The 24,384-nt window shown below is 42.2% G+C and overlaps 1 protein-coding gene and 1 long non-coding RNA gene across 5 annotated transcripts; one reads left to right on the top strand and one right to left on the bottom strand.

The window, feature by feature from the left end:
* Nucleotides 1–84: 84 nt before the first annotated feature.
* Nucleotides 85–23,295, top strand: LOC114055424. Its single transcript, XR_003570721.1, has 3 exons — nt 85–95; nt 5,676–5,680; nt 23,218–23,295. It is a non-coding gene; the product is annotated as an uncharacterized LOC114055424 (long non-coding RNA).
* Nucleotides 19,051–24,254, bottom strand: TEX33 (testis expressed 33). 4 transcript variants are annotated; one of them, XR_003570720.1, is made up of 5 exons: nt 22,479–23,091; nt 21,205–21,535; nt 20,767–20,914; nt 19,416–19,526; nt 19,051–19,207 (listed from the first exon to the last, which is right to left on the bottom strand). XR_003570720.1 is itself a non-coding variant. In XM_027879521.1 (5 exons), exons 2-5 carry the CDS (start codon nt 22,485–22,487, stop codon nt 19,122–19,124), a joined length of 354 nt encoding a protein of 117 aa, XP_027735322.1. In that variant the 5' UTR covers nt 22,488–22,669; nt 24,193–24,254; the 3' UTR covers nt 19,051–19,121. The 4 variants fall into 4 exon arrangements, 3 of the variants coding, with proteins under 3 accessions (XP_027735322.1, XP_027735321.1, XP_027735323.1); XM_027879521.1 differs by lacking the exon at nt 21,205–21,535 and adding an exon at nt 24,193–24,254 and having other exon boundaries at nt 22,479–22,669; XM_027879520.1 differs by lacking the exon at nt 21,205–21,535 and having other exon boundaries at nt 22,479–23,078.
* Between the last annotated feature and the right edge of the window lie 130 nt (nt 24,255–24,384).

Here is a 24,384-nt window from a genome sequence, read left to right as displayed (position 1 = left end):
CAGGAGAGGAATCACCATTCTGATGATTCAGGAGCCAATTATGACATGCTCCTCTCTATACGGCTTCTCACTAAGTAATTCAAGCCCCTCAGCCTGTATATCTGCATGATGAGTCACCAATGTTTCTGATGCAGTCAAAAAAAGAGAGGTAAGCATCTCAATACTATAAATCACTTTTTATGGCTCCCTATTTACACTGTATATACAGTTATGAGATTATTGCAACCCTTTCCTTACTGCCCACTCAGGCATAAAGGATTCTGCCCATGTTTCGACAGCAGGCATTTTTCTTTTCGTTGCTCTAAAGTAATCACTTTATTATTCCCTATCATAATCTTCATCAACCAGAAACATATTACCTGAATTTGCACGAGATTAGGGGAGGAAGTATATTCTGACTACAGTGGTTCTAATTAAGGTCAAGGCTGAACTGCTCTGTTGTGTTTCTGCTATCTCAGGATTTTTCTTTTAAGTAAGGAAGGAAAATGGGGCTGAATGGTTTGCTAGAAAAAGAAACCTGGATTGGAAAGCCCTCCAAGGCCTCAAGTAATGATAGGAGAATTTCTGAGAATCCTGTACCTCTCCAGGGTACCGGAAAACAAACCTAACTGATCCTGCAGTCCCTTTGGTTTCTTGTTCACAAGCCTGTTGTACACACAGCCTTATTCCCACAGAACTCCACTGAATGATCTCTGCCTCTTCTCCTCACTCTCTAGTTGCTCCCTTCTGCTCTCACTCTGGAGATGAAATTTCCATGAAAAGAAACACAACATGTCACACTCTCTACATGGGGAATAAGTAGCACTTATGCCCTTTTTGGCCAGTTATACAAGCCTTTTCAAGGGCCTACCAGGATTCCCTATGCTACAATCTGAATCCTAACAACTCCTCATATTACACAACAGATGTTTCACCGTGGTGTTCAGTGGGTGAACCCAAACTCCTCTGCAAACTCACTCAACATGAGCCAGCTTTAGGTCAAATCCTCTGCAGTTTTGTACTTTCCAGCTTGTTTGTAGAGAAACATATGGTCCTTCTTCTTGAATGATAATTTGTTTGTCTAGAGAAGTAGTTGTAAATCTATCTGAAACAACTGGATAGCTTTTCCTTTTTCCTTTTTCAAAATCTTCCAGCTCCTGGTTCACAGTGTGCACACACATTGCAAAGTTTTGAGATGAGTACTTTTTCGTCTTCTAAGCTGTTTGTCCTGCAGCATTCAGAGGTATATAAGACTTTAACACACATTTTCAAGTTTACTTCATTCATTGAAGGTGCATGATGGATTCATGGTGTTGTTTCAGCATCCCTGGTTCTATGATTCTAATGTCAAATCCCATTTATACCTAATAACTTAGTATTTTCTCCATCATCATTAGGTTGGAGTAACCCAGATAAAATTTTGTCTTTCTCAGTCACTCAGATCTCTCAGGTGAGAGACTTCTCATCACTCAGTCTTACAGATAGTTTATAATTATGTTGAAGATTACAATTTTCCTGGGAGAAATCACTTAAATATTTCCTCCAATATGAAAACTAGCCAATAATGTTTCTCATTTGTTTTCTGTCATTAAATGAAGTTAATTTACATGATAACCTTCCTTTTATCTCTGCTTCTTGGAGATGCATTTTTTAGAGACTTCAAGCTTTTTAGACATCTAGGTATGATGCACTAATTGGATAACCCTGTACCCATTTGCTTCTGGAGTTCTTCCAAGAACTCTACCAGCTTTATGAGCATGACTTTTCTCTTTTATAAGGAGATGTTAACTCTTCCCCAGAAGATTTTTCTCTACTATTTCTATGTTTCATTATAGTTTGTATCACCTATCCTGTACAAAAGCCAGCCTGATTGGTCAGTAATTGCCTGGATTCTTCTCTGAGTACCCCTCAAAAGCTTTCATTTGGTATTTCTTTTTCTCTGATGTTGAGACCCATTAAAGCCCTTGATTATTTACCTCAATTATTTGTTTGGCAGTTAAATGTTTAATTTCCTTTACAGATTCATACGATAAGAAGACAACGGAGTAAGAATATAGGTTATACAAGGCTTGTAAAGAAAGTAATTATGTTTTATTAAACAGAGGGATTTAGTTGGAAAAGATAAGTTATCCTTTTTCTCTATATGTCTTGCCTCATTTACTTTTTCAGAACACTGAGGCTACGATAACCCTAATTTTATAGCATGGGTAGACTTATGAAAGGTCTAAGTGCACTTTTAGGTTTTTATTTGATTCTTTAAACAGCTTCTTTGTCACTGAAGACATTTGATTCTTTAACAGCTTCTTGGGTTTATTTTATTTTTGCCAGTCTTTTCCTAAAAACATTATTGTCACAAACTTACGCCTTTTGTTGTTTCAACTTGTACTAGGTCTTGTATATTATTCAGGACTAAATCAGTTTCTTTGCCTTCTCATGAGTGCTTTCACAAATAACTCCAAGAAGCAATCTTTCACAGTGGCTAAAACAGTAGACTCTGTGACTAGATGCATACTAGCAAATAGAGTAGACCAAGGTCCCTTTCTGGCTGTAAGAGCAGTCACGGAAGATTTCTGTATCCAGTCTCCTTCCCCAACAGTAGAAGGCCTTTTCCACACTGCATATTGGAAACTGTTCCTTGCTTGCTCTTTGGTATAGACAAGAGCTGTGTCAAAACATTGGCTAACAATTGAGTGGAGTCTGTGGTCTCATTCCAGAGTTCTAACCTTTGCCTTGTCCTGGCAAATCGTGCACTAGTGTTCCACTAAATATATTATTTTCATCAACATTCCTTAATACCTATTAATTTTTTTAAGGCATTTGCCAATGATTCTGCCATTGAAAATGTACTTTAAAAAGCAAATATTTGTATAGACATATTTGGGCATTTGTCTTGATTTGGTTGTATAGTTTTATATGCTCTGCTTACCCAGGTTGTTGGTTTTCTTTCTGTTTTTCTTACCTTTTATTCTATTCCTTTTTCTGAGTCATAAGCTTTCTGTGACTTCAGAACACACAAATAGATCAATCTGAACAATTTACTTTCCACATCTGGCATAATTTCCCTGGTTTTCATTTTAGAATTGCCTCATAGTGTCTTTAATCTTAAATGTCAGCAGCACTGATTCTGTTTTGATTGGGTGGAACCCGTCTTATGTAAACTTACTCTGCTTCTAAATTTTACCAGATATGAATAAATGTAATCGCTCTTTCCCTACACAGTTTAATCAATCATGCACTGAGACTCTGTTATCTGACAGAGTGTACAAAAGCAGGACCACTGAAGAATGATACTATGTAGGGCTGCTTTTTCAGCCTCCTGGTTTAAACTTCACTTTCAGGACCTCTTGCCTGCTGTTTCTTTGTCAGTCGTGTGGGCATGAGCCACCACCATTGGGTCTTTCTTGGCACTTACTGAGAGAATGCCTAGATTCCTTGCACTACATATTTTTTTTTTTTTAGCTGCATGTGTCTTTTCAAGTAAAGTGTTTGTCCATGTTTGTATTGGTCATGAGAAATGAAGTAGATATTTTCCATTTTTCTGCTCCTGAAGGGAGCCCGTCCTACTGAAGACACCTATCAGCCCTTGCTGGACATGGTACTTGTTGAGTAACTCATAGTGCAGTGTTGGTATAGTTCCTGTAACTCAGGATCTCCTTTTGGGAGGTGACCTGCTCCTGGGGGTGAAGACTAAATCCAGCAGATGATACCTGGCTACTGTGATATCAGTCGGTGACATCACATGCTTGACAAAACTTCCACGGAGTGCAAGAGAGGCTATAGATGGTCTATACGGATATGTCAAGGCCCACATAGTGTCTAAAGGATGATTTGGCTTCTTCTTCATGTCCTGTCTTGGAGCTGAAAGGCTTGCCTTGCCCATCTATTCAGTCCAGTTAAGTGTCTCTTTGGGATAAAAGTTTTTAATGGATTTACAAATGGCCTTTTTGTGTGTCTTGTCAATTCACAATTCTGTGTTTTCTGAAAGGATTAATCAAAGTATTTGTGGTCAAAGAGCCCATCCCAGTAGCCCTGCTTTTTATATATAAGTATGAAAGTTGCTTCCACTATCTATCAGCAAACAGAGCAGGAGAAACCCAGGGCTTTAGATGATCCCTCCTACTTGGTCATTGTATCAGAAGAGTTTTCTTGAACCTCTGCCCTAAGCTGCTGCTGAAGGTTCTTACTTGATTTCACTTTAGATAGGAATTAACATGTCAGCTAATTTTGTGCAGCCTTTAAGAAGAAAGGCACCACTTCACAGCCTGACTATACAGAGGAAGTTGCCTTTCACCTTTCCCAAGACAAAGCTCTTCAGGCCTTTTTAGCACAGCCATGTCTTGGAACAGTCATTTTTGTGCAAACTAACAAGGTAACTGCTAGTGCCAGACTCTGCCATGAGACCAGCATGGTGAATTTGCTCTCAGTGATACTGTCACATTCCATGCAAGCCCAGGTTATTGTAGCAGCTTTGCTGAACAGGGATGCCTCAGTTCTACTCAAGGGACCTTTAATCTCATGTTCACCAAGCATTACTCTGTTGCAGAAACATTCCATCTGATAGGTAGATTCTTTGTGTCTAGGGATGCAAAACCTTAATTGGAGTAAATTAAGTGAGAGGAATAACAAAGTATTGCTTGGAATCACACACAGTGAGAGTTTGCTTAACAAGCATGAAAAGGACAAAAAGAAATTACTTATGAATGACTGAAGTTTCAAGAGGTGTCGTGCATGGGTATTCACTACCAGTCCTTGTTTTTCACCACTGAGGTCTCTCCATCTAAGTGGAATAATTCTTCTGCTTGTTAAGAAAAAATTGGAAGGATAAGCTTACACATCTCTCTTTCTCTCTCTCTTTTTTTTTTTTTTTTTTTTTAACTGGGAAAGCATGAAGAAGGAGAGTGCATGTGTGCCCTTTGGGGGAATGTGAAGATGAGAAGTTTTTGATCTCAAGCTCATGTCTGCACACTGCGGACAACATTAATTTTTACAGTATATCCTGAAATTTTTGTCAAGTGCCTTTCCTTTCTTCTTCCTCTCTTTGGCCCATTCTGTTTTTCTTTTAGCTTTTTAATTTTTTTATTTGCAAAGCACTTCCAGCTGGCACTGATTCACAAAAAACTGTGTACACTGTGGAAGATGTAATCCAAAGTTGCCTGAGCTCTGCTCCTTTCAGATGCTGAAAGTATCGCCCAAAACTACAGTGCCCTCTTCAAAGAGACTGCAGTCTAGGCTGGAGGAAACAGTAAGAGACTCTGCTGCCTCTCACTTATTTAAATGCCACCAATCCCCTTCCTTTTTTCCCTAGGATTAAAAAGATCTAAATATATGTTAAATTACACTCTCTCCATTTGAGTGTATTTTCCTCACTCCTACTGATGCAGGGTGATATCACTTAAATGAAATATGTAGCCAGAGTGTGGCTAGAATTTTTATCCCTCAGCTGTGTGGGTTTGGTTTAAGCAGAATCCACAGTTCCAGTGCTACTGGATGGAGACAATTTTAAACATGTCAGGGTTAGCAAGAATGTGTCTTTGAGACAACATCAACAATGCAAACTAATATTTTATTTAATGAGTATTTAACTTTATGGAAATGAATTTTCCTTTCAGAAAGCATTGCACACAAGGAGAATAATGATTTAAAGGACAGATTCTGAGTGCAGATCAACAGAAAAGGGAACAAGCAGTAAAGTTCAGCCTCTGTCAGGAGATCGTTACATCTTACTTGCAGAGAAATATCACTTTTCTGGGAAATTGTTTTAGCCAAGTGTAACAGTGAACAGTGAACTTCTCTATTCCTCTTAATTCTGTGACATCTGATCAGGAACCTAATTGCAGGACCTACGCTAAAATCGAGAATGTCAGAGAGAACAAATCTTTTGTGCAGAAACTGATGCACAGTAAGTTCCACCCAAACATGAGGAAGAACTTTACTGGGCAGGTGACCACACCCTGGAACAGGTTGCCCAGAGAGGTTGTGGAGATATCTCACTGGAGATATTCCACAGCCACCTGGATGCAATTCTGTGCAATGTGCTCTAGGATGACTCTTCTTGAGCGGGGGGACAGACCAGATAATAAGTTTGGTCCCTCCCAAACTTACCCATTCTGGGACTCTGTGAAATCAAACCTGCTGCTGGTGCTGAAGACTACAACAGGACAACTGAAAGGGAAAAATGGAGTCCAGGCTCGTTTGAAGGGGTCAGGCTCTGGGTGTCCCCCTGACATTTGTGTCTGCACTGACTCAGCATCTGCAATAAATGAGACAGTCAAAAGACACCTGCCTTGGAGACCACTCAGCATTCAGGTGAGGCCCCCATAGTGTTACTTTGGGTAAGGAATTGGCAAGGAGCCCTCTCACTCCTAACAAACAAGGACTTAACAGCCCTGTGAATCAGGTCTTAAAGTGAAGGAATAGGATGACTGAATCTCTCAATTCACCAGAAGTATGTTTTTGAGAGCAAGAGCGGTAAGAAAGGCAGGGAAGTGGTTCTTTTTGGGCAGGTTCATGATTCAATGGAACTGTGTTTCAGTGGAGTGTACTTTTTGTGAATCAGATGTGTGAACAAACACGGATAATTAATTCCTTCTCATAACCTAGGGGTTATTTATTACTCTCAAGGTGAAGGGAGGAGGTAGAAATTCCTATCATTAGTTCCAAACAGCAAACTTATTCTTTGTCCTCTGGTGAAGAGACAGAAAGTTTGCCTATTAATCAATCATCTACATATGAATCTACTCTGAGACATTATGTCAGTGCTGATTGAAGAGGTGGTTTGGTGCCAAAAAAAGCCCAAGACTACCAGCTAACCACAGAGTTTTGATTTCAGCTACACTCAGTGACAAAAAAGGAAGAACAGTGACTGTTGAGCATGCATTTGAGGAAGAACAGTCAGTGATGCCAGGAGTTGTCCTGACATAAAATCATGCTTGTGTGGAAAGCTGTAAGGAGGAGAGAGGTCATAATCAGTCTTATTCTGGCTCCATGTTTGGGTTTGGGGGTTGGAACTACTAGATGTGAGTTTCAGACTCTTTTTTCCCCCCTTCCTTTTCTATTATTGTTCCTTTTCTCTTAGCCTGGCATTTCTCCACTCTGCCTTTATTTTCTACTTCCATCTTGTTGACAGAAAGAGAAGGAGACTCTGTGAGTGTACACAGATATCCAAACACTCCACATGTGTGTCAGTGGGAGGGTTGTGAATGGTATTTAGGGAAGACCCCAAACTTCGTGGGCTAGACAGTGTTTAAAGCCCGATAGTATATTTACTTAAATTGAGTAGTCACGAAGTTTCACACCTGAGCAGGCCTGACTATCACCGGTGTGAGCTGCGACTTCGCCTGTCCCATCATTAGGTGTCGTTTTGGTATAGATTGTAAGAAAATTTTTTCCACCCTGCCTTTTTTATCTCAACAATAGTTGTCTCTTCCTTATATCTGTTGACTTGTTCTACCTCCAAGGTTTCCCTTTTCTTTAGACCTCTTTAGAGTGAGGTCTGGCTGCTTCCTATGAGGCACGAGTGGAGATTCGGTTGATAACACAGCCGATGGAGCAGAGGCACAAAACCTGCACAAGGGAGGAGCTTGGCCATTACTCATAAGTGTTGGAGGCTTTTGGTGTTTAATAAAAGGTATTGATATAAAAGGCACTGGAAATGTACCTGTTTTTGGTCTAACCACCTGGCAACTACCACACAGCCGCTCACTCAGTTCCCTGTGGTGGGATGAGAAAGGGAAGGGTAAAAGGGAGAAAAATTGTGGCTTGAGATAAAGGCAGTTTAATAGGTAAAGCAAAATCATGTTATGGTGACTTAGGAAGACAAATGCCATCATTCCAAACATTCATCTTCCCTCTTCTTCCCTCAGCTTTCTATGATGAGCATGATGCCATACACTAGGGAATATCCCTTGGGTCATTTGGGATCAACTGCCCTGTCTGTGTCCCCTCCCAGCTTCTTGTGAACCCCCAGCCTACTCACTGGTGGGATGGTGTGAAGCAGAAAAGGCCTTGACTCAGTAAACACTGCTCAGCAGGAACTAAAACATCCCTGAACTATCAACACTGTTTCCAGCACCTCTTGCATGTGACCTCCTAGTGCATATGCACTTTTGCATATGACTTCCTAGAGCTAAGCTTCCTTGCTAAGGCAAGTGAGCTTATACAGTGAGCACAGGAATGTATTCATCAAATTAAAACAACCCACAAAGGCAAAGCTGAATGTCCTGCTTAATAAGGCATCTGAGTTTTTTTTTGCCTTAAACAATAAATCATTCACTCATATCTTGCCCTTACTGACTTTTTACTGAGACCTCTCTCAACTGCTAGAAGAGCAATGGACTGGTAAGAGCATTTGTTTGGCTTTTAAAAAATCTATAATTGTTTTTAGAAGTTGTGTTTCTAAATGTCTGCCAGATTCCTTCTCTTGTTAAGGGGTAGAAAAATCAACACTGCACTGCTTAGGTCCTGAGGGTCTTCCCATTCGGCTTGAACCCTTGTTTGTTGCAAAACCATGCAGAGAATTACCAGGACTCAGAATTATGCTTATCCTAGGACACTGATGCTGATGTGAGTGCTCAGCTAAATAAATCCCTGTTCAGCATTACCCAGTTTGTCATTTACTTCAACAACAGGCTTCTCACTGGGAAGAGCTGCGCTGTTAGGTTTTCAGTGTTATACTCACACTTGCTTGACAGTTTTCCATCTGTGGTGTAGTTTCATGGGGCATCAGGCCTCTGCAGCTCAGGAAGACAAACAGAGGTAAAATCAGAAGTCTTAGATGATAATTCACTGTATGGGAATGGCTGTGATTCCTGTGTGGGTGGGGGAAAGGGGAAGATGTGTTTGAGGTTTTAACCAGTGTTACAAAGCCCTTTTGATTCAAAGGCATGAATTCCAATGAATTCCAAACATCAAGCTTAACTCTTTGGACTTATCTTTTGAATTAGAATATTTATTGAAAATTAATTTTACTTATTACAAAAAATTCCAGATTTTCTTCACAGGTAGTAGACCAGAATCTTAGTTTTCTTGCATGACCATTTTGATTTACAAACGAGTTCAGAAAGTTGAGACTTTCTCAGTTCAAAGACTCACAATAAAATTCTGATAAATGATAATGTAACAACAGTCCATCAGCTCTTAAGAGCAGCAGCTGATGCTGGAGACTTCTTGCCACTTTCTTGTGAAGGGTCAATTTTTATTGGTGACATATATGCAGTATGGATCAATACTAGGGATATTCCTAGCAGATCTCATCACCCAGTCCTCATTTCTCTGTCTCTGCCTTCTCCAGTGTAGAGTAACTTGAGTTCATTTTACCATTTGCCACTGTTTCCTTCAGCCTGATCTGCCCTCTGATTGTTTCCTCTTTTCAGAGAGCATCCCAATGAGGACCCTACAGTGCTATCACAACTACACATATCTCTTACAATTTGCACATGGATGGAGTGTTCTGAGGCTCATCAATTCATGAACGTGATTCTGAACTTTAACAACTGCTGTGAAAACTACGTTCCTGGCTGGTGTTCTGTGAGGAGTCTAAAGAGGGTTGGCTGATGAACCTAAGAGATGGCGCAGGGCAAAAGAACAGTGAAGTGGTCTTGCAGCCAGCACAGCATCCAGCTTGCAGACACCAGTGTTATATCCAGGCTAGGGAAAAAGCTGAATCTGCACAGGATGAAGAAGAACAGGAAACAGAACATGCTAATCTGGTTGGCTTAATTATCTTTTCGATCACTCTCCCCTGCATTTTCTGTGATAGCACACACACACAGAGTACAGCAGGACATATTAATTATTGCACTTAAGTGGAGAAAAATGTATTACAGTAGAGACAGTGGTGATAAAATTAATCAGATTGGCAAAGAAGGCTACTTCTTCCTTATGCCAGCAAGAGCATAGCTATGTTAAAATAATTTCTGCAAAACAAACTGTGGGAAAAACAGAAGTTGTTTTTCTCACTGGGTTTCCTCTCAGAGATACTAGATATGTCTTGCACTATCTTTCTGTTACTTCTGCTTCCTTCCAAGCTGAAAACAGAACATTCAAACTGGAGAGTATGAGGGTAGAGGAGGGAACAGAGAACAAGGAAGAGATTGGAGAAAGAGAAAAAAAATATAATAGTAGAAGCTAGGGATGAAGGGATAAACAGCAGAGAGATTAGAGGGTGGAAAGAAAACACATGAGATAAAAATAGGGAGAAGTTATCTTGGTTTTATTTTTGAGAAGGAGCTGTAGGATTCATTCATGAATTGACCTTACAGCTGTGAAGTCAATGGAGAAGGTGAAGCTCTTACTATCCCTTGAGTACTGAGTCACATTCCATACGTTAGCAGTTTGCTGTGGGTTGAAGTCTCAAACCCCAGCAGTGTTCCTGTGGCACAAGGGACTCCACAGTCTGCATAGAAATAATTTTCTGTTTCTAGGAGCTCTGCAGTCCCACAGTCCTCACAAAACCTCTGTCCCAGTTGGTAGCTACATTTCTCTGGTGCACCTTCTTTGACTTCTCCAGCGTAAGCACAGCATAGCAGACACATGTACACATGTAAACTGCCAAGCCTTCTGCTATGGAAGCCACAAACTTTGCTTGCTCAGGGAAGGTGAGCTGGGAGCTGAGGGTGACAGCAAGGCATGGGACTCACTGACAATGATTTAATCTCACAGTAACAAGAAATGCAGAACAGTGAGAGTGACCAGAATCAACCATCAATCCAGATCCCATAGGAAATCTCTATCCAGTAGCCAGACTTAAGGGTCAAGCTAGGAAGTCACTCCCATGGATCAAAATCAGCAACACCTATCACCAGGCATAGATATGGCTGCATCATAGCTCAGACAAAGACAAAAAGCAAGGACTGAATTTAAAAGCAACTTCTGAGTGAAGGTGAGGAGGGCCTCAGTCAGGCTGATTCCAGATTAGAGAGCCTTGAGCATGGGTATGATCCACTAAGTCTCGTCTCTAATTCTGAGTATTTAAAACATTCTCAGATTGAAGTATTGAATATCTAATCCTAAAATTCAATACATTTGGGATAGACTACAGTGAATCTAACTTCAGTGACTACAATGGAGAAAAAATAGGGGTCAACCTGCCAGCTAATCAATGTCTTGACTAGGATTGGGGGAAGAGGTGCACCAGGTGGATCATCTCTGCCTACATGTATCTGGAGGTAATTGGATGACTTTTCACAGATTTAAGCTGGGAAAGGCTCCTTGTAGTGGGTGAAAATATCAGGAGTTAGCTCCAAGAGAGCTAAAAATCTCTGACAATGTGGTGGACCAGTACAGATGTTTCAGCTACTGCTTCACTGCTTCCCCCTACACAGGGAGTGCTGTCAACATTCATGGGTATGGATTTTCTCTTATTTAGTAGTCTGCTGGTTTACTGTCTTTGAATATAAGATGAAGATGCAGAGAATTAAGAAATGTTAAAAGGCTGAGATTTCTTACATTGCATGAAACAACCATGTTTTCAGTCTCTGGAAGTGATTCACAGTGGGGAAAAAGTGAATCCCTTTTCCCAGTGACCCAGTAGGTTGCCCTGAGACATTTTGTGTGTTCCAGTTCAGGTGCTGCCACCTGCAAATGTGTCAAGAACAGCAACTGTTAATGGCTGAAATGCCTCTGTAGAAAAATACATTCTCTCGGCTGGGGTTGGAGTGAGGTGCAGCCATGAGCTATCTGGGGTCACTTAATAAGGCAGCTGCCCATCCCACATCCTTGCAGTACAGAGACATTGCTAGTGAAGATCAAAGAGAAATGGATCTCAGCTTGTTCCAGCTAGAGAATTAAGGATGAAATGTGAAGAGGATCTGGAGACTGGAGCAAGCATGAAGGAGGGAAAAGTTGATTGAAATGTTGGAGCAAATCCAGGGGGTATGAAGGTGCCAGGAATACTTTTAGAGTGGTAACTTTTTTAACCTGTGTCCATCTATGTAAGATTGCCTGTATCAATGTTTCTACTGTGTTTACATGGGCAAACAGAATGGCCCTAAAAATAAGAACAGCAAGGTTATTTGGACAAAAGTTATTTAGAAAAGATTACTTCTAAAGCAGAGGTTAATAAGTTTGTAAAACTAATTATACACTGTGAATGCCTGGAAGCCTGTTCTTGTCCTAAGTGTCTATCACAAATGTGCTACTGGTGTTCTTCTGCCCTTGGCTCCTGGATCTTCCTGGCCTTAACGTGATCTCTCTTTCCTCAGAAGTATTGCAATATTTATTTTTGGCCAATGGCAGCCAGTCTGGAGGTCTTCAATCAGCAGAACACTTCTGAGGAGCACAGTAATCTTCTGAGGAAAATAAAACTACCTTCAAGTGCTGAATGGGTGACTAAGCAGCCCACCCCCTACTCCTTTCTTGAAAGATTCCTTACTAACCGTCAGGTGAGAGCAGGCTGTACATGGATATCACCCACTGCAATGGGAAGGACAAAGCATTTTCACCTGTTTATATCCTAAGTCTGTATACACCTTCCCAACACCTACGGAAATTGTAAGGAATTACCACAGCTCCAGACCTTGGCTTCCCTGGATGGAAGTCAGAAGATAGAAACCTGCTTCCTTTCTTCCTCTGCATTTTCTTTGGAAACAGGTTTAGATAAAAGGCGTTGACCTCATAAGGTGAAAAATGTGTTGGCTAAATTCCTACCAACCTGCCTGAACTCAACTTCCCTCTCATGAAAATACACATATTCCCTTACCTCCTCATCCCCTAGAAATGACATACTTTTTGTTCCTTGAAGCAAAGTCTGACTTTGAAAGTGGAATGTAAACAAAGAAATGCTGCATTGGTCCTAGCCAGTGTGATCAGAAATAGCTTCAAATTGTCCATAATACCTCAAATTTGTGTCATGCCTTCAAAGTCAGAGTGGGAAGGTGACTATGATGCTCTATTTGGGAAAATATCCTAGCTTGCAGAGCAGTTGGGGAAGCTGACACAAATTAAATTGACTCTAGGGTTTCATGATAATTATCTGGCTCTTAGGAGCAAGGGTCAGTCCTTTTAAATATATCCTTTGCTAAGTCATGTGAAGGAAAGATGGGTTTGTTTGTAACTTCCTGGAAATCATTGTCTTCTCCCTTTTTCTTGTTTCACATTCAGTGCCTGTAAGAAACAAAGGCCCTTTATTTTGAAAAACTAACCAAAAAGTACCCCTGAAAGCTTGTGAGCTTCAGAAATGCTGACGCTAGCAGTCACGTTGCCTGAGTTATTACTGCTAAATAAGGCAGGGCCAAGATGTAGTATCATGCACTGCCTTGTAACTGCTTGCACTGCTTTGTTGTCAGCACTCTCCCTGCCATGGTTCGGCCTGTGCCAACTAGTGCTCTCTAAGATAACAACCTGGCAGCGGTGGGGAGATAGCACAGCGTAGCAACCATTCCCACTGGGCAACGTGGATGCGACTGCACCAGGGTAGGCTGTGTCCAATGTCCTTCAGCAGTGTTCTGGAAGGCTTTGCACCCAGGCTGTACAGCACTCATCCCTTTTCACTGCGAGTACAGCTGTAACGCAGCGGCCACAATGTGCCGTGCACTTTGAACTGAAAAGCAGAGACACAGAACTTTAGCTGTGTTTTAGACTGCAGAGACTCCGTGGGAGACCAAGGAGACCAGCAAGCCTGCAGACACAGCCGGTCTGTGTTCATTTTACCAGAGGGTCAGAGAATGGTCCCTGGCCCTGTTTTATCTACAGGAAAAATATAGTTTTTCTCAAAAGCTGAATTGTGCTTGCATATCTTGGATTGGAACACTTGAAGTTGGCAGTAGACAGTTGATCTTTTCCTGTGGCAAAGAAAAGGCCAAGGTTTGCATCTTCTGAGGAATGTACAAGAGATGCCGCCAAAGGTTCCTTGTAGTTTCCTGGAAGACAGTGTACTCCTGTAGGTCATCTTCTGTTGTATGCAATTAGCTCCTTAGAGAGCTGCTAGTTAGAGAGCTCTCAGTAGCAGCTAAATCCTGTGTCTTTTTCATCCATCCCCACAGTGACCACCCTTGCCATGAGTTTTCTCCTGGGAAAATTGGTGTCATGGTCACAGTTTGAGGTCAAGCACCAGCTCTTCTCCTGAGTTGCACCTGGATGTGTTTGGAGGCCCTTCAAGACCCCACAGACATACTGAACCCACAAAAATATCCTTACATGTTTTTTGAAAAGGAGTACTTTTTTTTCCCAGAAGAACCTCTATTGGAGATCTTCGTAGCCATATTTAATCCTGGCAGGACTGTAACAGTTTTTCTCTCCCTCTGTCCAGTTGAGGAGGGCAAGTGAGAGAGTGGCTTGGTAGCATCTCTCTGACAACATATATAAGAAAGGGTAAAAACTGCTGCACAACTGGGAGAGAGGGGTGAGAATATATGGCATCTGGAGGCCAGCCATAGTCAACCCATCACGCCAAGTAAATAAGTTTCGTAAATCCATTTAAATGATCAGAGAGCCTGCACATGATAGTGGATCCCTCAGGGGCAAGGAAGAAAATGCACAGAATATTGAGATCTTTCAGGTCTTCAAAACCCTAAGAAAGCTGTTGGAAAAGGAAAGTAGCCAGCTTTGAGATTCAGAAAAGCCTTCTGGAGTTGTAGATGTCTCAGACAACCAAACGAAAAACTTGAAAAATGACACCATCATAATAACATTTTCTTTCCACAAATGCTACCTCTCCTCTCTTGATTCTAATCCAACACGGTGAAAGATCTCAAGGAAACCTATATCTTTCTTAGTTATATTAATGCATTTGATAAACGGGACAGGTCGTAATTTCCATGCACCTGCATTTAGATAGGCTTGTTTTGCACTCCTCTGATAGGTGAGACTGGCAGTGCAAGAAGCCAGATTTAGCTAAGGCTTCTTTCTAAAAATAGTTAATCAATTTCAGTTCAAAGCTCTCAGGTTATAGGAAAAGAAAATGATTTTGCTTGGGCACATAATGAGCTTGGATAATCAGTTTTCCTGCTCAGGAGCAATGAATCCAAGGGTTTAAACAAAAAGGAATGTTACTAAAAGGGGTAAAATAGCAACTCAGCATAAAAATTAGTAGGCCTGCTTACTAAAATCAGAAGTAGAACCTGAAAGCTTCTTGGTAATGTAGCCCTCACCCATTTTGCCCAGAGCTGAGAGTGCCCATTCTCCATCTGTATGGAGATGTTGTTTCCAAGTGCAGTGATCCCACCTCTCCTACCAGGTCACTGCTTTTGGCAGCTTCAGTCCATGAAGCCTTGGCTCTGTCAGAGAGGAGTCTGTGGCAAATAAAATTCAAAGTGAACCATGAGGAGCACACTATTTGAGTTTTGTTTTCATTTTTTAACTTTCTTGCTCCACAGCTCCTTTGCACTACCACTCCCAAGGGGAACTACACTGGTAATTCCTAACCCTCAAATCACCATTCTCTCTTGATGAATAAGTGTTTTGAATACCTTCAAACATAAGACATGATTGTATTTTAAACCCAGTGCTCGAGAGTGAAATCCACTGAAGTCAATTCACTTGCTCCCTTTTTGTTGTGATCTCTTGACACTTCAAGCAGTGCTGGATTTCTCTTTTATCCCATTATAGGCAGGATCAGCAGTAAGTACTCCATTCTTTTAGGAATACTGGGCTTACCTCAGGATAGATGTAGCTCTGAATTTAAGTTTTACTTCTGTGCAAGCTTTACAGCACAAAGGATTGAACTGAATAGCAGGCTGAAGACTCTTATCAGAGTTTTTTGCAGTGACTGTCTTCTGTTCTTATAGTTGTCACCATCTCTTTATATGAGCTATTCAAAGTCATTCACAGTGGAGATACCAAAGGTTGAAATTGTTCAGGATAACATGAGATAGGCAGAGGTTAGAGGGTTAAATGAAAAGAAAAAAAAAAATTGTTTGGAGAACAGGAAATCTTTATTAAAAGTGATAGCCTGCCAAATAGTCTGTGCTTCAACTGAAGGGATGCATAACTTGGAAACAGCCACTACTGCAAGAAAAAGTAATGAGGAGAGTGCTGCAGAAGCTTAGATGCAATTGACCCCTTCTGTTTCAAATCTTTATAGTTTAATTATCTTTATTTCAAGTGCATTAACTGTTTATAGATGATCAAAACAGTTCTTAAATAACAATTCTGTTGAATGGCTTAGCTAAACCAGAGAAAATCTCACTTTTTTTCCCCAATTTCTGCCCCGTCAGATAAAAACACTGGCTCAGAGCTGCCACCCAATGATCAGAACGTGTAAAATCACTTAAATACAGGCTATCTGTGTTGCAGAGCACTGAGTCCAGTGAGACAAAATAGCAGAGACAAATTAATTTCTCACTGCGTTAGAAAGGCAGGGAAAGGCCATTTCCCCCTCCACTGTCTTTCCACTCCCCTTCCCCAACATCTGCATCACTTTGTCTGCAACAAGGTCTTTGCTTAGAAAATTTTATTTGTTAACCTATTAACTTCGTGTTTGGTTTTTTTTGTTTTCTTCTGTATTGATTTTCTGGTGGTTTATCAAGTTGGCTCAGTTCACAGGGTGGGTAGGGAAGTGTCAACACCAGCACGAAGCAAACAAGAAGGAATGAACTTCTGAGATCAGAAGAATGGGTAGAAGAGAGGTTTCAGCTGCAGTGAGCACTTATTTTGGCTCTATTCTTGTCTAACTGCATATGGCGTGATACTTGGAGATTCCAAAGCTGGCTTTGACTACACATGTTCAGGTAGCTAAAGCACTGTAGTCAACACAGAGTGCACACAGGGCAATGGTCCAGACCAAGGTTCTGGCTAAATTTGTCTGTTCAGCACTCAAAGGCTTCAGGTATTGACTGTTCCCAGTGGCTGTGCTGCCTCACTGAAAACCATCATCTCAGCTATCTCTGCAGCTTTTAGTGTGCCACCTGTCTAGAAGTGTTTGTCCCTGGCTGACCTGTAACAGCTGGCAAAGCAAAGAAAATTAAGGAGGAATCACCACATGGATGTTCATTTGTCATCAAACGGCTGTCACCATTTGAGTGCATTATACAATGCCAAGTATTTGATACTATTTAAGTACTTATAAAATATTTTAATTTGTAAAAAGCATACTAAGTGACTTCATTTCCACTGCAAGAGGAAATACACAGTTTGTGCAAAGTGGTGCGTCAACAGGACATTTCAGTCCATTTCCCTTCTGATCCAGTCTCTTTATGAGCCCTTCACAGATAGCAAAAGGGCATTTACTTCAAGCTGTATCATAATCCTGCAGTCTGCCTGCCCTAGTGCCTATTTCTAATGGCTAATAGGCATTTTTAATGTAATTCTGTAATTCTACATGCAGATTCATCCCACATTACGTGTTGTGTATTGGCTGCTTTTGCCCTGAACTGCTTGCTTCCAGCATGCCAAAATACATCACTAGATTTCTGCTCAGCTCCATGTTTTCTGGATTAAGTCCTGCTGTGGTCTCAGAAGACAGCATTTATTATGTACCTGGAGTTATATTGGCCATCAGAGCTGATTGCAACACAGAGAACAGGCTGTTCCTACAGAGCTGCACTTTTCAGCCTGAGCTAGTGGGGTGTATGCTCAGGCAGGAGCCACTTAGTACTTATGTACAAAGCAAACCCACAGGGAGGCTTCTACAAGCTGCCATTTGGCCAGTCTCCTTAATTTCAAAGACTTGGACATGTGCCTGGAACTATCAGAAGTCCAAATGGTTAATTACTGCTGGTGGAAAATGATTATCGCTTGATTATTACATTAGTTAAATTTTAACCTCCTTCACTACTTTAACAAAGTCAGCATACTGTTATCTAATCATCAGCCAACGGTGAAATAACAATCCTAATTCGGTCCCAAAACAGTTCGTATCGGGGAGCAAAGCATCAGTCTTTTAAAATGGGGAAAGCTTAGGACCAGATGGGAAAGATCAGGGCATCGCTATTCCCAGAAATGTACTTTGTGATTGCCGCACCAAACTGCTACACTTTGGAGCTGGAAGGCAGAATCCTGCAATAAGGACCATTAAGCTTGTGAGAAAAACACATCAGGAAGCTCTAATGACCCTGCATGTCCTGTATCATTCAAGCCCTTGGGTGGTCCTTGCTTACTGTCCAGATACACTCTTGAACTTCAGGTTGTACAGACTGAATGGTGGACATGTGTTTCTCTCTGAGAGACATTTATCTTTGAGTTAGGGAAAGGGCTGTCAGGGACAACTAGAGCTTATGAGAGCTTCAATAAGGGTCAGTGCGCATTGTGGGGTGATTGGCAGATGGAGAAATCCTGGGCTTCTTGCAGTTTTCCTGTTCCCTTTAGGTGGGATAAGCTGTTGTTCGGTTTTTCACTTGCTTGGCCTGCAAGCAGTATGGGCTTTAGTGAATGCACTGATGCCTACTCTTCTCGGGCGAATTTCCATTTGCTTTCACACATTACTGCTGCTTCCTGCCAGGGCAAGAGCTTTCCCTGAAATCCTCCATGTGACAGATATAACAACAGAACTAGAATGGTGTGCAGAAAACCCTCCTTGCCTACCCCTCATAGGGTGCCAATCACACAGAGCCGTGCCCAGGTTATTAAGTGGACATGGTTTGGTGCCTTTCTGGCAAGAGAGCCTGAATTCACCTTGGAAGTATCAATAGGGAGCTGGTTCTTCTGGTGTGTTTACCTGCTCTATACACAGAGATCTGAAGCTTTCCTGTGAGGGAGATTTATAGTCTTCAGTGAGAGAGGAAGATCACATTCAGGTCCTTGGGCAACCCTGGTTTGTTCCCAGTGTATCCTCTGTATTTCTCTCCGGACTGCTGGGGCAGCTGTCCAAGTATCACAAATCTTCTGGCAAACATGAGTTTTCTCATGCAGACACACGGACCCCTTCTACCCTCTCACACTGCTCACAGGTCCTACTCCAACTTAGGTGCTGAGTAGATGAATTTCTGTATGGGCTTCTCACACCATCATATCCCTCAGCAAGGATATGTGCCTCACACACTAATCATTCCTGCTGTACTAGTGGCCAACAAAGTATTTTGGGTTTTTTTGCATGCATATTCAGATTAATCATGCATTGCTCTCCCCGGAGACAGTCTAATAGAGAGGGCAACAGAGAATCAGCAACAAACCTGCTGTTGACAGTTATCAAGCAATGGGTTCAGGTTTTACATGGAGGTTTATTAGATGGTTGAGGAAGAAGATCCCTTTTGCTGAATGCACTTCATCTTCTAAGGCTTGCCTTTTTTATCCCCGTATTTGTCCTTCATTGCTTTCTGCACGTTAAGATCTAGGAAATATTTCTCATACCACCTCCCTGTAAAGAAGGCAAATCATAGTTCAGATACAGCCTCCTTCCTAGTGCTATTATACCCCAAGGATTACTCTAGCGGTAGAGCTCCTCTCTTCTTACAATGCCAATTTTTACTCACCTTTAGACTTTGCCCAAACCCATCCATTGTCCTTGACAGAAGAAGCACCCATCTAAGAAATTCAGCAATATACTTTTCCTGCAGAAGCCATACCTAGCTCATAAATCCTCCTTCCATGCCAATTATTGGGATCTCTGATTGCCTTCTTAATTATATCAGGGGTGTAGGAATCTCTCATCAAGCTTCGGGTCTTCAGTGGGCCACCTGCAAGGAACAGCAAATAAGGAATTGTGTGCAGAAATCACCCTACTGCACTCCTGGAATTGATCAGGGGACCAACACCAGCAGTTTCAAGTGCTAAAGAAAAGGCATGTGTTGACTGCAGCACCTTTGATCAGGCCTGTGAGAAGGTGCTGAACAATAGCTTCACCATCACCCAGGAGGGAGCTTGTGTTTGCCAGCTTATCTGCTTTTCATCCTCAAGTATGAGATACACACATCTCATAAGATATCTGTAAGATATCGTCTTTATTTGTATCCCGGTGCCCTTTCTTTAGTCAAGTGCCACTTACCTCATGTTGAATCTCCCCATTCACGTGAGTAGCTTCCTACTCAGCAGCAGAACCCCACAAAAAACCCACCATCTTAACACTCCAAGCCTTCTTGATCTCCTTTTTCTGCCACAAATCTTGACAAATAATTCCCAGCTGTGACTTCTCTATTCATCTCCTCTTGACTTTTAGCCACGAGGGGGCTTTATTTTAATCTCTCATCCTTTCCACTTCACCGTCCTTTTTCTTGACAATAAATGGTTTTGAGCTCCCTGAGGAAAGATGTCCTTCCTTTCTGTGTGACTACACAAACCGAGGACAATGCAGTCTTCAATACCCAGCAAGGTCTTGACATGGAACATACTGTACAAGAAAAAGGAATGTGTCTTATGCTGGTACATGGGAAACTAGAATCACAGAAAATTATTTCAGAGTTTCTTGGATATCACGGTAACGAAATGGGATGAATGCTCAGTTTCCAATATTTTTTTTGATGGAGGGATCCTGGGGAACCTCGGAAACAGAGGTTTGGGCAAGATATTTCAGAGCCCCACATGTCTAAAGGTCTAGAAGAAAAATAAAGTCAATACTGGACCTGGAGATAACTAGAGACTGGAGATGAGAGGGGACACTGAATTGCAAATGGTGTCCATTTTGACAGCTCCGAACATGGAGGACAATAGTCATGACTCTCGTTTGTTTTTCACACCTTGGAAAAAAAAGAATGAATGCAAAGAAAGGGATAGGATACATAGAATAGAATGGGAGGATCTAGATTCCGTTTCCTCAAGTACCACAGTCTGAAAAAGCAGTGACTGTGGATAGAAGGAATAAGAGGAGAAAATGAGTACCACCTACAGTCAGATGCCTGCACATAGCAACGTAGCTGCCCTGAGCCCTGGCAAAGCGTAGATGGAACCAGCTTTGAAGGTCAGGCATGTGTGTCCCCTCACCTTGGAAGAGATTTGATCTCAGGTTGTAACCCAGCTGCTCGTAATCTGAAAGAGATGTCCAGTCCAAGGAGTTTTTTGTCATTTCAGTACAGTCAGTGAGTCTTTTCTGTCCCGTGTCTACACTTGCATTGCACTGAGCTTGATGTTGCTGAAAACACAAACCACAGGGAACACTGTCATTCCACATTTCCAAAGTGCAGCAAACTCCTGGCATTTCCACCCCTGCATAGCTCTCTGAGCTATGACTAATCCCTGACGCCTGGGTCAGTCCTTGAGTCTCCCTCAGTTAAAACTGAAGCCATGGCCCATGGTGATAAATATGGTAATTGTGAGTGCTGGCACTGGCAGGAGTACAAATGGGATCTGGATCAGGTAGGATCATACAAACAGTACATTTGGATTTGTCAGATTAGCTCAGGACACGATATACAGCCTTACCTTCTGCTCTTGAGGCAGTCGTTAGAATGAAGACACCAGCCAGTGGGGTAGGAAGCCTAATGCTTCACCAGGGCTGACTAGAACCCCTAAAACTAGCTTGGATTTTACACTGTGCCAGTTCTTTGCAGCAGCATGTCTTATACAATATTGGGATCTTGAAGCTGAAGTTACTGAACTAGTCAGACTCCAGGAGTCAATGCTGCATGCTCTGCAAAGGCATTAAGGGATAGATCCTCTTCCACAAAAAGAACAGGGCCACAAGAGATGAAGAGAGGAAACCAGTCCTGACTCACAGGGCACAATCTGCTTCTTTTCTCTATCACTCTTGATTCTTTTTAAAGAGCCAAACAGTTACACATGATCAAAGTGCAGGAATCTGTGCTGCTAAATAAACTGCTGTGCTAACTCCCACCTCCTACTTTAAAACAAAAACAGGACTGTTTGTTATTATTATTATATTCAGTGGAAAGAACTTTACAGTCTGCTGATGTAGAAATTCCTCCTCTTCTTTGATTTCTTCCAACAAAGCAGAATTTCTGTGTAGTGAGGCAATGTGTCCATTTCTCAAACCACATTCATCAGTAACTTTCCCCAGTTAAGGGTGGACAAAATGACACTGAAGCCTGCAACTGTTACTACTTTCTTGTTTGTAACTGTATATGATGTTATTGTCACGCTTCTTGTTTGTTACTGTATATGATGTTATTGTCACACTTCTTGTTTGTTTTACTTCTGACCCTAAGGGTCCAAAGTCAAAGCATCGCTCAGACTCCTACATCTTGATGCCAAGGACTTTCAGGCTATTTTACCATCCTCCTCGCTAACAGAAGTCACAAGAAGTATGTCTTATTCCTTTCCTAAGCCAATTCTGTGACGGAAAATAGACAATCAATCAGAAAAGACATATCTTGATCAAAGAGCTAAAAATGATTAAACTTGATCTTTCTTTTCTGAATGAAAGATTTAGCATAGCCTAATACTCTGACCTTCTTGACATGCAGCCTTGGGGGAAAGAGGGAGCTGTCTTTCGAGGCAGAAAACTAACCATCTCAGACAGGTGTAGGAACTGGCCATTCTCACCAGCCACCAGGTGTGGCCAAGAGTGGTTTCATATGCCTTCCACATCTGACTGAGTCTCCAAAATATAAGGAGGTTTCATTGACTTTCCAGACCTGAGGAGCCCCATGAATGTCAAAATGAGATTGGATTTTTTTTTTTTTTTATGAAAATATCCATGATTTACCAAGAGGCAAAGCTGTAACTACCTATCTCACCTGGTCCATGATCCCTGGTGATGTCACAGTGATTTCTAAGGCAGGCAGGTCTTGCTGAAGCCCAGGTATAGAGGTGGGATGAAGGCTGAAGAGTGGAGATGGTTGCTGGGGAACAGCGCTCCCTCCTTCTATGAGCTATGAGCTCCATCTCCATGGGAAAAAGAATCCACATGGTGTAGAGAAGGGGTTTCCTTGCTGATTGAAAAAACAAACAAGGAGCAGAGTAAAAGGTCCATGTCTCAAGAAATACCTGTGCCCAGAGGTTCACATCACACAGGATTTCTTGGAGACTTTCCTAAAACAGTCACAATAATCAACAAGACTGTTGATCCAGCAGAACTGGATCTTTTAGCATCTCCAAATGCTTCACATGAGCTCCTGACCCTCATCAGAGAGGAAGGAGAATCATAGAATTGTAGAATAACCTGAGTTGGAAGGGACCCAATAGGATTGCTGAAGTCCAATTCCTGGCTCTGCACAGGACAGCGCCTACAATCACACCATGTACTTGAAAATGTTGTCCAAACGCTCTGGAACTCTGTCAGACTTGGTGCCAGAACTACTTCCCTGGGGAGCCTGTTCCAGTGACGGATCACCCTCTGGGCAAAGAACCTTTCCTTAATATCTAACCTAAACCTCCCCTGACATGGCTTCATGCCATTCCCTCAGGTCCTGTCACTGGTCACCAGAGAGGAGATCAGTGCCTGCCCTTCCATTTCCCCTCAAGATAAAGTTGTAGACTCCAGGCTGAACAAGCCAAGTGATCTCAGCCAATCCTCATAAGGCTTGCCCTCTAGACCCTTCACCATCTTTGTTGCCCTCCTTTGGATGCTCCTTAACATTCTCGATGTCCAAAACTGCACGCAATATTCAAGGTGAGGAAGCCCCAGAGCAGATCAGAATGGGACAATCCCCTCCCTCGACCGGCTGGCGTTGCTGTGCCTGAGGGCCCCCAGGACACGGTTGGCCCTCCTGGCTGCCAGGGCACTGCTGGCTCATATTCAACCTCGCCTGCCCTGCCTATCCCTCCTGAAGAGCCTGTAAACGTCCAACGTGGCAGCCCAGTCACAGGACCCATCTTCCAAGTTTCATTTATGCCAGTGATACCATATCTCTGGGACTGGGCCAAAGCTTCAAGCTGCTTGTGTGTTCCTCATGCTGTGTGCATTGGTCAAAACATTTTGAGTGTGCTTCGTTGTAGCTGACATCTCATGGAGCAGATTGAGGGATGTTACGAGCACTCAGTTCCTAAAGTTTTGGCATGCCACCTCATTGCTTATCATTGGAAAGCTTGGTTTTGTCCCTTTCCCCCTTCCATTCTAGCTTAAAGCTCTCTCAACAAGCCTTGCTAACTTCTGAGCTAAGATCCTGTTCCCCTTTGAAACAAGGAGGGCCTTGTTTGTTGCCAGAAGGCTCCATGTTGTATAAACTGACCCATAATCAAAAAACCCCAAATTATGCTGGTAACACTGGTCTCAAAGCCAGGTATTCATCTATATGCCATCCCTGTTTCTTGTCCCATCACTCCCTGCAACTGACAGGATAGAACAGAACACAACTTGTGACCCAGATCCCTTGACCTGTTGACCCAAGACCCTGAGGTCCCTCTTGATTGTTTGCAGCCTTCTTGTTGGGACCTCACTGCTACCTATCTGGAAAACCAGAAGAGAGTAATAATCAGTGGGCTGGGAAGTTCCTCTGTGATGTCCCTTACCTGAACCCCAGCAAGGCAACACACCTCCTGATGGGTTGGATCCGGTTGGCATGGGGGAAGGCACTCCCATGAGTGGGCTGGCAAAAAGTCTTACACTGAGCTACTGACAGAACCATTGCTTGGCCCTCCCATGCCCAGCACCCAGTCCTATATTTTAGCCCCTGACTTTTCATTCATCCTGCTCCTGACCTG

The sequence above is a fragment of the Empidonax traillii genome, unplaced genomic scaffold (assembly GCF_003031625.1).
Source record: "Empidonax traillii isolate 1590-97213 ecotype Southwest subspecies unplaced genomic scaffold, ASM303162v1 scaffold55:size2822071, whole genome shotgun sequence".
Taxonomy (NCBI): domain Eukaryota; kingdom Metazoa; phylum Chordata; class Aves; order Passeriformes; family Tyrannidae; genus Empidonax; species Empidonax traillii.
The sequence above is the reverse complement of the archived record's forward strand: the minus strand, read 5'-3'. Positions and strand labels throughout refer to the sequence as shown.

Bases quoted from the DNA above. Each gene is read 5' to 3' on its own strand.
- TEX33 (XM_027879521.1), bottom strand. The intron at 19,527-20,766 runs GTGAGGGGACAC...TGTTCCTTGCAG, and splicing joins GAGATCAAATCTCTTCCAAG to GTGGCCCACTGAAGACCCGA. The intron at 19,208-19,415 runs GTATGGCTTCTG...CCTTCTTTACAG, and splicing joins AAGGAGGATTTATGAGCTAG to GGAGGTGGTATGAGAAATAT.